Source organism: Talpa europaea (assembly GCF_964194135.1).
Source record: "Talpa europaea genome assembly, chromosome: 15".
In the NCBI taxonomy this organism is placed as follows: domain Eukaryota; kingdom Metazoa; phylum Chordata; class Mammalia; order Eulipotyphla; family Talpidae; genus Talpa; species Talpa europaea.
Window position 1 is genome coordinate 43,697,757 of NC_140083.1, and position 16,611 is coordinate 43,714,367.

General features: G+C 36.8%; 1 protein-coding gene across 2 annotated transcripts in view; it reads left to right on the forward strand.

Annotated features, from left to right (window-relative positions):
- ADAMTS20 (ADAM metallopeptidase with thrombospondin type 1 motif 20) overlaps window positions 1-16,611 on the forward strand; it is a gene marked incomplete at both ends in the record, with an annotated part of 179,731 nt that overhangs the window by 144,395 nt on the left and 18,725 nt on the right. The window contains 7 exons of one of the 2 annotated variants that reach the window (XM_084256236.1): window positions 6,602-6,775; window positions 6,853-7,023; window positions 10,046-10,246; window positions 11,240-11,373; window positions 11,499-11,577; window positions 11,665-11,759; window positions 12,265-12,398. In XM_084256236.1, the coding sequence (XP_084112362.1) occupies window positions 6,602-6,775; window positions 6,853-7,023; window positions 10,046-10,246; window positions 11,240-11,373; window positions 11,499-11,577; window positions 11,665-11,759; window positions 12,265-12,398 (988 nt within the window). Of the gene's footprint in view, window positions 1-6,601; window positions 6,776-6,852; window positions 7,024-10,045; window positions 10,247-11,239; window positions 11,374-11,482; window positions 11,578-11,664; window positions 11,760-12,264; window positions 12,399-16,611 lie in introns of both variants that reach the window. The other variant, XM_084256235.1, reaches the window with a different exon arrangement.

A 16,611-nucleotide genomic window follows, 5' to 3' on the forward strand; every position in this document is an offset into this window, starting at 1 on the left:
GCTGGGAGGCAGGCAGGCAACTGAGCCTCCCAGCCCCCCATGAATCTTTATGCTCTTTCCCTGTGCTCTCTCTGGTGTTCTCTCATGGTCTCACCTCTTCTGTAGTCATTGCACTCTGTCTCTAGTGACACTGCCATTATATCTCTGGCCTCTAGGGTCAGGTGTGCTTACTAACGCATGCCTACATCTATGCTCCAGGGGTCCACAGTACCCAGATTTCTTGCTTCGAAGTGCCTGCTGCATCAGCTTAATCAAGGCTGCAGGTGATGACCACAAAAGCCAATGGTGTAATAAGTCTGGTTAATTCCATGTACCTTACAGGAACTTCCTTCCTTGTCTGATGTTGGAGCTATGTCTCTCAGGAAAATGGAAATTCAGACAGGAGGTAGAAGAAGGGGTATGCCCCTTGGCTCCTAAGTCAGCACCTTTTATTGTAAGAAGTCAGACCCTCAGTGCAGGGAACTGGCTTTTGAGTGGGCACTGTGTCAGTGCATCATTGCATTAACAAAATGCTCCCAAATTCAGTGAGCAGCTGAAGTTTCTTTGTATAAAAGACAGCCTCTGTCAAAAGTTAGGGTGCTGTGGTTAATATTTGACTAAAAACTAGGAAAAATATGTCTCTTATATCATCCCAACAAAAACATACAAAGCTTCTACAGTAAGCTTTGGTAAAGTAAATATAAATTATTTTCATGCTTTAGCAGAGGCCAGGATTTAGAAGATTCACCCATTTACTTGTTTAATTAAGTGAACACCACAGCTACCTGCTAAGCTGTTTGAGAGAGAAATATTATATCCACCCTGTCTCCTCCTTGACCCTACAGTCACTCACCAACAAGTTCTCTCTATTCTCTTGTCAAAGTAACTCTTGACTCTCCATTGTAACCACCCCTCCCCCATCTAGTTCATCCTCACCTCTTTCAAGTGTAAGATGGCCTCCCAACTTATACTTTTGCTATCATTTGCCCCCGCATAGTGTGAACTCTGGAAGTAATCAAGTATGAGTGTGTTTCTTAATATCTTCCTTGACTTACCATTATCTTCAGGTGTTAAGTCTAACCCTAATCCATGTCTATTTCTTCAACATTTTCTCAGGCCATTGAATCTTAAGAGACAATGGACATCTTGGTCATGAGGCACCTAGGTTAGCATCTAGCTAAACACTTCTTTGAATAATGTGATTTAATGGGAAGAAAACACCACCTCTTAATTTATTAATTCTATTTGTCATATTGTGGTTTTGCTTAAAGTGGAGGTTTGCTTTACTTCACCAGAATGTGACAGAATAATGGCAAAGTAGATTCTCTGAAAGAATGAAACTATATAAAGGCACTGGATACCTCTGATTCTGACATCCTGCAGGAGCCTGGGGGAGGGGGTGAAAGTTGGAGACCTTTTGCTGCTTGACCACCAGCATTCCTGCTGATCCCCCGGATTCTTTTGCTGCTCTGCAGCTGCTGCAGCTGTTGTGGTTAGTATTCAAGAGGGACACTTTCCAACCCTTGACCTTCACAACAGTGAATCAATCATCAGTGCTAACAAATTGACCTTGGCTTACCACCAAGAATGAAATTATAGAAGATTCTCTAAAGGCACATATTTCAGGGGTTTCTAAGATACAGATATGGATTTTCAAAGACGATAAAACACACAGATGCTTTTGTGTGAGTCTGCTTTCTTCTCTGGGAATTAGTTTTCCTTGTCAGAGAAATTAGCTTCAAACACCCACACAGTTCCCAAATCTCTGCCAGAAACAAATGACCACTTGTGAAATGGTTGGCTTTTGATTTATTCTATAAAAAGTACCCACATGAAGTTAACAATTGCAGGCTGTCACTGTACGACATATAATAACATATTCAACAGAAGTGTAATTTCAGAGGTAGTTACAAGATAATCACTGGTTGCTACTTTGTTCAGACTGCATAAATTGTAACATTGCTTTAATATAAATGCTCACTATAAAATAATTTCATTTCATTACTATTTTACATTGTACTTCAAATGGAAAGACTCATCTGGCAAATTGTGACCACAGAGGTGCTCAAATGGGTTTTGAAGGAATTTGGTATTTAGCATCATTTTTTTAATGAAAGGATTTAGCAATGTATTTTAATGACTGCTGCTAAAGAGAAACAAAAATTGCTAAATGGGGCTCTTTTTCCTCTGAGTTCAGATGAATACCTTTAGAGGCAAATTAAATACTAGAATCATTTAAAATAAAAAAAAAATTCCCCATCCCCATTCTGCAATCAAGGAGTTTTATTTCACTTAATTTTACCAGTTTGGGAAGACCAGCTTCACTTTATAAGTTCAACTTTCTAAGGATAGCATAGTATCCTGATAGAAAAGAGGAAAAATGGAAGTTTCAAAATCTGACTTCAAACTATACTACACAGTGATAGTAATCAAAAGAGTGTGGTATTGAAACAACAACCAGAAACAGAAAAGAGAACCTAGAAATAAAACCACATAAATATGGACTGCTAGTCTTTGATGAAGGAGCTATAAGCATACAATGGAAAAAGAAATAACTCTTTAACAAATGGTGGTGGAAAATATGACAGTCACATAAAAAAAGAAAGACATTCTGTCATTAACTACACACATAATAATTAACTCAAAATGGATAAAAACCTGAATATAAGACCTGAAACCATAAAATACATAAAAGAAAACATGAGATGCCTTCCTGAAAATCAACTGCACAGATGTATTTTGTGACAAAACTTCAATAGTAAAGGAAACAAAAGCAAAAAATGAACAGACTACTTCAAAACTAAAAAGCTCTTGCACCAGGAAAGAAACTACCACAAAACAAAAATTCAACCTATGGACTGGGAGAAGATATTTACACCTCGTACTTCTGTTAAGGATTAATTTCCAAAATATATAAAGAGCTCAGCAACAAAAAAGAACTCAGCAACAAAACACAGAACTCATAGAACTCAGCAACAAAAAAGCAAACAGTCCAAAGAAAGAATGGGCAAAAGGCCTAAGGAGACTCTTCTCCAAGGAGGTATTCAGAGAGCCCAAAGAAACTTAAAAATGTACAATATTTTATTTATGGAAAATGCAAATCAAAGCCACAAGGAGATCCCACTTCACCCTGGTGAGAATGGCCCATGTCAAAAAGACTGACAGCAACAAATGTTGGCGAGGATGTGGAGAAAAAGGAACTGTCATCCACACTGTGAAAATGTAACATGGTACAGCTTTTATGGAAAATTATAGATTTTTCAAAAAAATAAAAATGGAACTATAATATGAACTGGTAGTACCACTTTAGATATTCACCCAAGAATATGACACAAAAAGATATGCACTCCTATGTTCATAATAACATTATTCAGAAAAGCCAAATCATGATACCATCCTAACTGTCCATCTCTCAGCTATTAAAGAAATTATGGACTGTATAGTTAATAGAATACTACTCATCTATAAAAAAGGTAAAAGAGCCCTTTCAGAGAAAATGGATGGATCTAAATAAAATAAGTCAGAAAGTTAAAGATGGTTACTGAATGATTTCACTCATTTGAGGGATATAAATTACCAAATAAACAAACAGGCAAAAAACACAAAAATTCTCAGACAGATAATATGGAGTTACCAGAGGGTAGAAGGGAAAGGGAGAGAAGCTGATAGGGTTATGGCAATGGAGGTTTGGTGGAGAGTGATTGGGGAATATTCTTATATGGAAGTTTAAATTGTAGTCCCCAAATTATGTGGTTATATAAATGAGTGGCATATCAATAAAATTTGAGAGAAAAAGAATAAAGTATTTTCAAACAGTAGAATTATCCAATAATTGAATGTTTTCAGGATGTAGTGAACATACCCAGAATGAGGCTATAAAATTTTCTATTGGATTGCTGGTCATTCATTCACTATTATAATAATAAGGATTTAAGAATTGAAGGGAAATTGGGACTAGCTAATCCTAGAGTCTTTTCTAACTCAAAATGTTCTGTTGTTGTTAGCAAGTTCGCTGCATTATTGATTTACTGAAAACAAAACAGTCACAACTAATTGACTATAATGAAATAAAATCTTAATTCAGTAATAAAAATGATCAGTAACTTATCTAAAGAGACAACTTCAGCATTTCCATGTTAAATAATTTTTAATTGGTCCTCCCTGGTGGCACAAGGAGTTAAGATGCAACTTATGACGCTATCTGCAGCCACTGCAACACGAATTCGATCCCTGACCAGGGAGCTACTCACATGGTGCAGCAGACCTCTCTTGACTCACCTGCTGCTCCCCTCACAGTGTACTTCAGTCGATCTGCCTGTTCAGTCCCTCACGCTGTCTCTGATGAATCCTCTCACACCCCCACACCTCTGGCCTGTACCCCAGTTCTTGTATACATAAATAAATACATCTTAAAAAAATAATTGTTTATTAACTGTCAGAGTGAGTCAGCCTTGATAAAACAATTTTTGCAATGCATATTCCAACATTTACCTCTCTCTACAAGCAAAGATAGCTTTAGTACCTGTAGATTGGCTAAAATTCTGTTTCTGATTTTTTTTTAAGATTTATTTATTTATTTATTTATACAAAGCACTGGGTACAGTTAGAAGTTCAGGAGGGTGAGAGAATTCACCAGAGCCAGAGCGGGGAACAGAACAGACAGACTGACTGCTGAGGGGAGCAGTGAGCAGCAGGAGAGGTCTGTATGCCAGGTGGGACCCTCACCAGCAGGCGGAGATCGAACCAGCGCTGCAGAGTCTGTGGGCAGCTTCTCAGCACAGCACTCAACCGCTGCGCCACCAGGGGAGGGAGGCCCTCTGAATTTTTTTTTATTTATTTTTTTGATTTATACAAGAGCTGGAGTACAGGCCAGATGCGTGGGAGGGTGAGAGGATTCTCCAGAGACAGAGCAGGGAGAAGAACAGGCTGACTGAATGAAATACACTGCGGAGGGGAGCAGTGGGTGAGACAGGAGAGGTCTGCTTCGCCATGTGGGACCCTCGCCAGCCGGGCGGGATCGAGCTTGCGCTGCAGAGGCTGTGAACAGCTTCACAGTTTGGCGCTCAACCACCTGCACCACCAGGGAGGCTCTGATTCTGATATTTTTTAAAGATTTATTTTTATTTATATAAGAACTGGGGTACAGGTCAGAGGCACAGGAGGGTGAGAGGATTCACCAGAGACAGAGCGGGGAACAGAACAGGCTGACTGAATGAAATACACTGCTGAGGGGAGCCCCGGCGAGGCAGGAGAGGTCTGCTACACCATATGGGAATCTCCTTGGCTAGCCAGCAATCGAACCCACACTGCAAAGGCTGCGGACAGCTCACAGTGCTGCGCTCAACCTGCCACGCCACCGGGGAGGCCCCCATTTCTGATTTTTTAACCTTGGAGCATCACAGTTGGGGACAGTGATGGGTCCCCAAATATCTCTGTGTATGACATTCAGTCCCTTCTAAAATAACAAGGAGTATATACATCAAACTCACAATTAAGTGAAGATTCTAGGCTTTTTGCAGACTTTATTAATGATGATATCACAACTCTTAGTCATGCTCAAGTTCTGGTGGTATATATCCTGGTGTTTTAGAGCAGAAACAGACCAGAGAGACTGCTAGAGCCTTCTGCTTCTTGCTAGAGGCAGCACAGTGAGATCTCATTATGGAGGCCAGGAACTGCGCTTCAGCCTCTTTATCACTAATGAGAGGTAGCAGCTCAGACAGAGGACTTCATATCTCTAAGTCGCCAAGTCCTCAGCCTGGCACCTTCTTTGTAGATCTTTCATCAGGAATAAAAGGCCTGGGAAGCGATTTGAAGGATGTTACAAATAATACAAAATCATTTTTGTACCAAAATGAGGTTAACAGGAGTTTGTCTAAGTTTTTAACCTTTAAACCAGCTTCCCCAAACACTTGTCCATTGAAATATCATCAGAAATCAACAAATTAGCAAATATTTGAATCTCGAACTATAGCAAACACTATGGGCATAAACTTGGAACTTTTTTTGTGTGGAAGATTAGATTTATAGGTAAGCATTTAAAGGATGCTCCAAGGTTAAAAAATCAGAAGTGAAGAAGATGAATTTTAGCCAACCAACAGATACAAAAGCTATTTTTGTTATTGTAGAGAGAGATAAATGTTGGAATGTACATCACAAAAATATTTTCATCCAGGTTGACTCACTCTGAAATTAATAAACAATTATTTAACATGGAAATCGTGAAGTACTTCTTTAGATATGTAACTGATCATTTTTATTACAGTATTAAGATTTAGCAGAACAGCTACCTTTTGTGGTTTCATCCACGTGATATATAAGTCAGAGCAAAAGTTAGCAATTTGGATGGGGAATCTGGTATAGCGTGATTAGCCCATCACGGTTTGTGTTAAGAAGACAATATTTATTGTGAAATAAGGAGAATCTATTTATATATTTGTATAGCTGCTCCAGGCCAAACAATGTTGAAAATATTTATTGTGTATAGTTTCTATCTAAGGCTTGGTATAATAGCACAGTATATTTAAAATAGACGGAAAAATAGGTCATAGCTCTATTTTGTTATTTTCATGTATTTGATATTTGTTACCTAATTGTTCCAATCACCTGGACACCTTTCTAGTGCTCTGTGACCTGTGGCTCTGGGGTTCAGCAAAGGGATGTGTACTGCAGACTAAGAGGTGTGGGTCGCGTGGCCGAGGAACAGTGTGATCCGTCCACCCAGCCTTATTTTCAGAGGCGATGTTGGCGTCAAGACTGCGTGCAGTACCAGTGGGTGGCAGAAGAGTGGCTGCCTGTGAGTACTGACAAGTAAACATTCAAAGACAACTTTTCAATAAGAGTGTGTGATTCACTTGGCCATTGTCTTCCTAGTGCTCCACTTCATGTAAGAAAAAAGAGACACTTCGGCAAGTGAAATGCATGGATACACAGAACATTCAAGTGAATGAAAGTTTCTGTGAGCCTTCAACCAGACCTGTTTCCGTCCAAAAGTGCAGGACTCCTCCCTGCAAGTATATCGTAGTCACTGGAGACTCATCTCAGGTAAGGCAGAGAAAGGAAATCGAGGATTTTTGCCCCTGAAGAAAAACAACTCAATCTAAACTTTGACCAAGTTAAAACTTGATCTGAATTTGAGTAACAGAGCAGATAATGGTATGCATATGAGTCTAAGGACAAAACCACTAAGGACAGTGGAATAGCGTAGAGTAACATGGGTATGTGATGGAACTACCAGAACAGTTTGGCAGGTCGGCCTTTATAGGTGCCTATTTTGTTAAAAAACAGTTTCGTCGAGGTATCATTGACATAAATAAACTGCAAGTATTTACAATGTACTCATTGCTCTGTTTTTAAATATGCACACACACATAAAGTCATTACCATATTCAAAATAAAGAGCTTTGCCATCCCCCAATAAGTTTTCCTAGGTTAATTTATAATTTTTCCTGACTCCTCATTTTACATAAATGGAATGATACAATGTGTACAATTTTTTTTTGTTTGATGTAGTATAAATATTTTAAGATTCAGTTGCATTGTAGCATGTATGGATAGTTTATTCCCCTTTATTATTGAAATTCCCCTTAATAATTGAAAATATTATTGAACAATAGTTGAATATTTTTAAATCTACTAACCATTTTTATCTGGTGTCTAATCTGTTATTTCACTGCATATTGTGAAATGAAAAAGTATATTTTTCATTTTGGTGTAATACTCTTTAGAAGTTTGACGTCACAGTTTTTATGTCTTCAGTGTTTCTACTTATTTTTTGAACATATGACAATTAGTAATAAATTTTTAATGTCTCCTGCTAATTCTAATATTTATGTGGGTGTGTTTACAATTTAGTAATTTTAGTATATTCACAAGTTGGGACAATTATCTCCATGATATGATTCTAGAACATTTAACCATCCCCAAATTAACTTCATTCTGTTAGTAGTCACATCTCATTCACTCCTTCCCCCAACATCAGACAATCACTAACTTAAATACTGCCTCTATGTATTTTTCTGTTATGGAATTTCCTGTAAGTAGAATTATACAATTTTGTGTCAAGCTTCTTCACCTTACATGATACTTTCAAGATTCATCCCTGCTGTAACATATATTAGTACTTCATTCTTTTATGTAGATGAGAAAAAATTCCTGTGTAGGTTAGGTTAATATTATATTTTTAATTTATTCATTAATTGATGGGCATTTGAGTTGATTTACTTTTTACTATTATGAATAAGACTTTTAGGAATATTTAGGAATTTAGGTAATGCTGTTATTTAGGTTATTTGGGTAACTGTTATTTTTTTTAAAGATTTATTTTTTTATTTATACAATAGCTGGGGTACAGGCTAGAGGTGCGGGAGGGTGAGAGGATTCACCAGAGGCAGAGTGGGGAGCAAAATAGGCAGATGGACCAAAAGCACTGCTGAGGGGAGCAACAGGAGCGACAGGAGAGGTCTGACAGGAGAGGTCTGCCACGCCATGTGGGAATCTCTCTGGCCAGCCAGGAATCAAACCCATGCTGTGGAGGCTGCGGACAGCTTCACAGCGCTGTGTTCAACCCGCTGCACCACCGGGTAGGCCCCATATTTAGGTAACACTTATTTAGTCACAATGTGTTATAGTTATTTAGGTAACATTGTCGGAAATCAGTTGACCATAAATGTATGAATTTATTTCTGAAGTCTCATTTTGAGAGTTGGTTACTTACTGTGTTTTGTAATAGGATTTGAAATTAGAAGATATGAGGGAAACAACTTTGACTTCGTTTTTAGAGTTATTTGTTTATTCTGTGTCCCGTTCTTTTCCATATATGTTTTAGGGCCAACCTTTCATAGTCTGTGTACTACTAAGCTTTGGGATTTTGTTAGAGATTGTTTTGAATCCTGATCAATTTGAGGAATACTGTGGACTTAATAATACATCTTCCAATTCATGATCATGACATTTTTTTCTCCTTAATTCGGGGGTTATTCATTTCTTTCAACATGTTTTGTAGTTAACCATGTAAAAGTTTTGACCTTTTTGTTAAAGTTATTCTGAAGTATTTTATTTAGTTTTTATTCTTCTATAAATGGAATTGTGATCTCAATTTCATTTTCTGAAAGTTCAATGCTAGTTTATCTAAATAGAATTGATTTTTATATATTGAATACATTTATTGGCTCTCATATTCTTTTTGTGTGTGGATTACCTTAGCATTTTCTATATACAACTGCAAATAGCAATACTTTACTTCTCCTTTTAAACCTAGGTGTCTTTTACTTCTTTTTCTTTACTAATAACCCTGGCAAGAAAATAACCCTGACAAGACAAAAAATAATTTATCCAGGAGCTTTTGTTATGTCAGGTTAGAAGGAAACTATTCTGTTACTGTTTTTGCTACAAGTAGAAACCTATTATCCTATTTTTGGTCTAGACCTTTAGTTGACATCTGAATCACTTATTATAGCCAGTTGGCATTACACATCACATCTTATATATTAAATAATTATATACTAATTTATATGCCCATTTTTTGAATTGGGCAATTTATGCTTCTATTGTTGTATTGTTTCCTAGATTCTGGGTCTCAATGTTTATCAGTTACATGGTTTACAAATCTGTTCACCCATTCTATGGTTTGAATTTTTACTATATTGATAATGTCTTTTGACATTAACAATAAATCCAATAAGTTCTTATAACTTATATTACTAATAATATCCCTTATTTCAGGTAAGAACCCCTAATAGATTTTATTTCTTCAGATCTGTGCCTCCTGCAAGGTAAACTTTCATTCAATTAAAATATTCTTAGTAGTGTAATAGAAAACAGACAAACATGCATGCACACACAAATAGACAATTAATCCTAAATTTGGATCCTTTCCTTTAATTGGTACAACTCTGAGAAAGCTACCAAATGGCTCTGAATTTTTATTTATTCATCTGTAAATGAAGCCAATACGTGGGATGGTTGTGGGAAGTACGTAGTATAGCATATATTAAGGACCTGACAAATATTAGACCCTGGCTAGGTTTAAGGCATCTCCTCTGATTGTGATTTATTTATTTGTCAGTGTACAGGTAACTGTGGATTTAAGTACCGACAAAGGATTACAGATTGCATCAGGATCGACTCTACTGAGAAGTATATGCCTCATCAGCTTTGGCCTGTATACTATGGAAAATGTCCCGTGTTGCCTTCCCCTCAGGTTTACAAATGCAATTTTAGGAGCTGTTTGCATGTAGCCACTTGGAAAGTTGGAAAATGGAGCAAGGTTAGAATATAATTATAAATGTAAACCCTCTGAATGAGACTCATTCAGAAAAAGTATGGGTATGGGGTAGTTTGGAACGGCTGGTAATTTCTTTGTCTAACTATGTGCTCAATTGTCACATGTTCCTATTGTCTAGAAACCACTGTATCAGTTATGTATAAATAGAAATATCTTACCTGTTTTTCTATGCTTGTCATATCCTGCTTTAGAATAGAGACCATAACTACTACTTATTTTCAATAATGTTCCTTATACTTTGAATAGGTGCTGAAGCAATATTTATTGGTTTGGAAAAGTAAAAGTAATGTATGAGTAATAAAAATAATTTACGCTATGTTCTATTCCCAGTTTAATTGATAGAAAGCAAGTAAATATTGCTTTTCAAATGTAATATGTAATTTAATGAGAAAAACTCAATAGTATTAATAATCATAATTGATTATTATTTAGGAAATATTGACAATCTACTGTTACTATAACTATACAAGGACCTCCCCTGGTGGCGCAGCAGTTGAGCATTGGGCTGCGAAGCTGCCCGCAGCCTCTGCAGTGTTGGTTTGATCTCCAGCCGCCTGCGAGGGTCCCACATGGTGAGACAGACCTCTTCTGCTGCGCCCGCTGCTCCCCTCAGCAGTGTATTTCATCGGTCTGCCTGTTCTGTTCCCACTCTGGCTCTGGTGAATTCTCTCACCCTCCCACACTTCTGACTGTACCCAGTGCTTGTATAAATAAATAAATAAACAAATAAATAAATAAATAAATAAATAATCTTAAAAATATATAACTATACAAAATATATTAAACAAAATCCAGAAAAACAATGGGTTCATACTCCTGCACTCAAGTATCCAAAGTATTTTTGTACCTGCAGTAGATTTAGCCATGACACATCATCAGTTTGTTCTAAAACTACCTAGTCTAAGAGGAAGAGATGGATTTACTAGTTTTATAATCTATTATCCACTTTACCTTCAATTTTTTGTCTGTTCACAGTGCTCTGTGACTTGCGGAATTGGGATAATGGCAAGAAGAGTGGAATGCATGACCGAAAATGGTTTTTCCAGTGACTTATGTTTAAAGCGTTTAAAACCCGATGCTCAGAAGAAATGTTATGTAAATAACTGTAAGTAATAGGTTTCAACTATCTCCCTGTACCTATGTGTATGATTGAGCTAAACTCATGCTGTGCTTGTAATTTGCTCAGTTTTGATAAGTTGTATTCACTCATCCTTGAAGGTCAAACATATGCCAGCTGCAAAGAAATTCAGATGAAAAACAACATTACCAAGGATGGTGACTATTACCTTAACATTAAGGGAAGAATAATAAAGGTACTACAAAAGCTGTTGTTCTTTGATTTTACCATTGGCCATTTACTTTAGAAAAACTTTTTCTATAATTTTGTATTTTCCCATTAGGTCTATTGTGCAGGCATGTACTTGGAGAACCCCAAGGAATATATATCATTGGTCAAAGGTGAAGAAGACAACTTTTCTGAAGTGTATGGTTTTAGGTATGAGTTCAGTTTTGGCTTATCTGTCCAATTTTATGATCCTTTAAGAAAATCAGAAGTTCAGTGTCAGAGTGATCCTTGAATAACTCGCAAGAGGGATAAATATTTTGGAGTAGGTGCACATATTAGGACCTAAGCCGGACGTTACCCACGCTTGTTCAATATGAAGACAAGGGTATTAACATATGCTCACAAAGACTGATTAAGAACACGTGGGTTAGCGGTGGGACAGCAGACAAGAAAATATAAGACCTATGTGTATTTTCATCATCATCAAATTAATTCCAGTAACAAAGCTAAGAGAATTATAGTTGAAATATTTTTCCATGAACTGCTTTTAAGTTTCCCATTGAGAATTTTGTATCTTGTCTTTGACTTTTATTTCTTTCTTAATCGATACTATAATATTTAAGAGCAGGAGTGTATCTTTTACTTTCCAACTTCCAAAGGTTACCATATGGCTGATGATTCATCTAATACTAAAAATATTCTAATGTTGTTACAGATTACAAAATCCATATGAATGTCCTTTTAATGGAAGTAGGAGGCAAGACTGTGAATGTAAAAATGACTACTTGGCTGCTGGGTACACTGTCTTCAGTAAAATAAGAATTGATCTCACTTCTATGCAAATTAAAAGTAAGTGCTGAATTTCTAGTTATAAAATAGAAGTCTCCATTTGCAAATTGAAATGTAACAATGTAATGATATATATGGTATCCAGGGTATAAAGAGGGACTTAGTATTATCCAATTATTCCTTAATTAACAAAGTGTTACCACTTGCACTTCTATGTTCATTGCAGCACTATTTATAACAGCTAAAATATGGAAATAATCTAAATGCCCCAAAACAGAGGACTGGATTAAGAAGATGTGGTCTGTATACATTATGGTCAATATTCAGTCGTCAAAAAGACAAACTCATACCATTCACAGCAACATGGATGGAGCTAGAAGGGATGATGCTCAGTGAAATAAGCCAGAAGGAAAAAGAAAAATATTGGATGGGGGAATAGAGGGGCATCATACATGAGATAAGGGGAAAAAAAGACAAAACTTGCAGGCAAATTACAAATTGGAGACATCCATCAGGGAAGGAGAAGAGAAAGGGATCAAAATAGGAGGGAAGAGCACTAGAGTCTATGGTGATGGTTCATGGGTATCTTGGTGGTGGGAATTTTATGGGGACAATACCTGAGAAAAGAAATCAAACATTGTATGAAGATGAACAATGATGTAAAAAATATACAAATAAATAAATAAATGATAAAAAAGTGTTATCAGCTATGTAAATCCTCTGCCATGACATGGACTATGAAGACACTTAATGAAAATGTAGTGGTAATGACAGTAATAACACAGTGCCCTTTCAAGGTATAACCCTCTACCTTAAAATCCCTAATGGCATTAGGATAAAGAAGTCAATATCCCATCACAGCTGTATATGCTTTTTACAGTATTAATAATTAGTCTTAGTTTCATGTTGTCAAGTATTTTCCCATAAGTTTGTTACTCTAGCTTTTTAGCTACCTTGTATTCCTGGAGACCAACATTGCTTGATAGGGTTGCAAGTAATGAAATGAATATTCACATATAGAAATGTAGTTACTAGTCCCTACTCAGAGTTACTAACTGCCTTTACAGGAAGATAAAATTGCATTCAAACACCTCAGATTATGGTTCTGATACCTTTCTAGGAAGTAATTTTTAATCAAGTCAAGTCAAAACATATCATGAAACCTAATAAGTGCTGAGCATAATGAAGTCTATCATCCTGAAAGTTGCATATTTACATAAAAAGGAAAAAATAATTTTATTATTTTTTAAAGATTTATTTTTATTTATGCCTATAAGAACTGGGGTATAGACCAGAGATGTGGGGGGGTGAGAGGATTCACCAGAGACAGAGTGGGGAGCAGAATAGGTGGATTGACTGAAATCCACTGCTGAGGGGAGCAGCGAGCAAGACAGAAGAGGTCTGCTGTGCCATGTGGGTCAGCTCCCTGGCCAGGGATTGAACTCATGCCATAGCAGTGATAGTGCTGACACTCAACCACTAGGCCACCAGGAAGGCCCTGAAATTAATTTTTTTTAAGATTTTTATTTTTTATTTATACAAGAGCTGGGGTACAGGCCAGAGGCACACAAAGGTGAGAGGATTCACCATAGACAGAGTGGGGAGCAGAACAGGTAGACGGACCAAAGACACTGCTGAGGGTAGCAGCGGGCGAGACAGGAGAGGTCTGTCGTGCAATGTGGGTTATCTTCCTGGCTGCCTGGGAATCGAACCTGTGCTGCCAAGGCTGAGGACAGCCTCATAGCACTGTGCTCAAAGTGCTGTGCCACCAGGGAGGTCCGGCCCTGAAATTAATTTTAGAGTCAGGAATGAAGTCAATTGCAATGGAATAGTTTATGCCTAATAGAGCATAAACTATACAAGAACACAGAAAAATATTTGTGAACATAGTGAATGTACAAATATGAAATATCAAAATTCATAGCCATATGATGATCAACTACTATTGATAGTGATAATAGTGGAGAAACATACTAGTGTCACAGTTTATAAACTCTGGAGTTTGGTTGTAAATCCTTTACCTTCATTTAGCAGTTATGTGACCTTTTTTTAAGTAAAAAAAAAAAGATTTATTTATTTATTTATTTATACAGGCACTGGGTACAGTCAGAAGCACAGAAGGGTGAGCGAACTCACCAGAACCAGAGCAGGGATCAGAACAGGCAGACCAATGAAATACACTGCTGAGGGGAGGAGCGGGCGCAGCAGAAGAGGTCTGTCTCACTATGTGGGACCCTTATGGGTGGCTGGGGATCGAACCGGTGCTGCAGAGGCTGTGGGCAGCCTCACAGCCCAGCGCTCAACCACTGCACCACCAGTGGAGGCCCAGTTATGTGACCTTTGACATAGCTTTAAATGTAAATTCCCTCATCTGTAAAATAAGAAACTGCTCATATTTTCCCATTTTCCCCTCTTCTTTATTCCATTCTCTCTTTTTTTCTTTTGTGGGGAAGGTGTTGATTTTTTAAAATTATGTTTATTGAGGTAATTTGGATTGATGACATTATATGTTTTAGGTGTATAGATCACAACTCTACAAATATGTATTATCATACCACACCCAGCTCCAAAACACCATCGTCCACTGAGTAACTTTCCCCATTTTTCCCCCATCCCACCCTTCCCACCAGGAGCCTCAATTCTATGGTCAGATGTCTAGAAATTTTAAATGTGTCCTTTCCTTTGTTTACTTAATTTATGTTCCACATATGAGAGAATACATCCAGTATCTGTCTTTCTCTTAGTGACCTATTTTGCTTAGTCTTGTCCCCTTCAGTTCCAGCCATTCTGTCACAAAAAGTATGATTTCATCTTTTTTAGAACTGAGTAATATTCTACAGTATGTATAGATCACATCTTCTTTACCCACTTGTCTGTCACTGGGTACTTAGACTTTTTCTTAACTTGGCTAGTGTAAATAATGCTGCAAAGAACATAGGATGCATACATCTTTTAGAATTAGTGTTTTTGTATTCTTCAGGTAAATGCCTGGAAGAGGAATTGTTGGATCCCTCTAATATCTTGAAAAGCCACCATACTGTTTTCATTAGAGGCTGGATTAACCTATATTTCCATCACCAGTGTGTAAGGATTCCTGTTTCTGCACACCCTTTACAATACTTGTCTTCATTCTTTTTGATGTAGGGCATTCTTCTGGGTATAAGTGGTGTCTCACTGTGGTTTTGATTTGTATTTCCTTGATGATAAATGATGATAAACATTTTTCATGTGTCTGTTAGTCATTTTATTCTTCTTTATAGAAGTGTTTATTTAGCTCTTCTGCCCATATTTTGATTGGGTTAGTTATATTTTTATTCTCTGTTACATACATGAGTTATTTGCATATTTTGGGTATTTGTCCCTTGCAAATGTATGATGTGCAAACATTTTCTCCCATTCGGTAGGGTATCTTTTTACCATTATATTTTCTTTTGCTGTGCAGAAGTTTTAATTTTGTATAGTTACATTTGTTTATATTTGCTTTTGTTTCTATTTCCACTGGATTTGCATCACCAAAGACATGATTGAAGCCAAGTTGTGAAGTGTTATGCTGATGTTTGCTTCTATATATTTTATAGTTGATAGCCTTATATCAAAGTCTTTAATCCATTTTGAATTAATTTTTGACTGTCTTGGTTTGACAGTGGTCTAGTTTTATTATTTTGCATGTAACTGTCCAATTTTCCTAGCACCACTTGTTGAATAGGCTTTTCTTTCTCCACTGTTTATTCTTGACTCCTTTGTAATAAATTAATTTATTACATATAGGTGTGAGGCTTTTTCTGGCTTTCAATTCTGTTCCATTGTTCTGTAGGTCTATTTTTATTTCAATAACATACTAGTTTGATTACAATTGATTTAAACTATCATTTGAATCCTGGGAGCTTAAAACATCCATTCTCTTTTTCTTAGAATTACTTTGACTTTTTAGGAGTCTTTGTGGTTCCATATACATTTCAACAATGTATGTTCTGTTTCATTAAAGAAAGTTATTAGAACTTTGATAGAGATTGCATTTATATTGTTTCCGATATGATGGACATTTTAGCAATGCTAATTTTTCCAGTTTGTGAACATGGAATATCTTTCCTTTATCTTGTTTTCTTTTATTTCTTTTGACAGTGTCTTATAGTTTTGTTGTAGAGGTCTATCACCTCCTTTGATATATATTGTTAAGTATTTAATTTTTTAAAAGATTTATTTATTTATACAAGAACCAGGGTACAGGCCAGATGCGTGGGAGGGTGAGAGGATTCACCAGAGACAGAGCAGG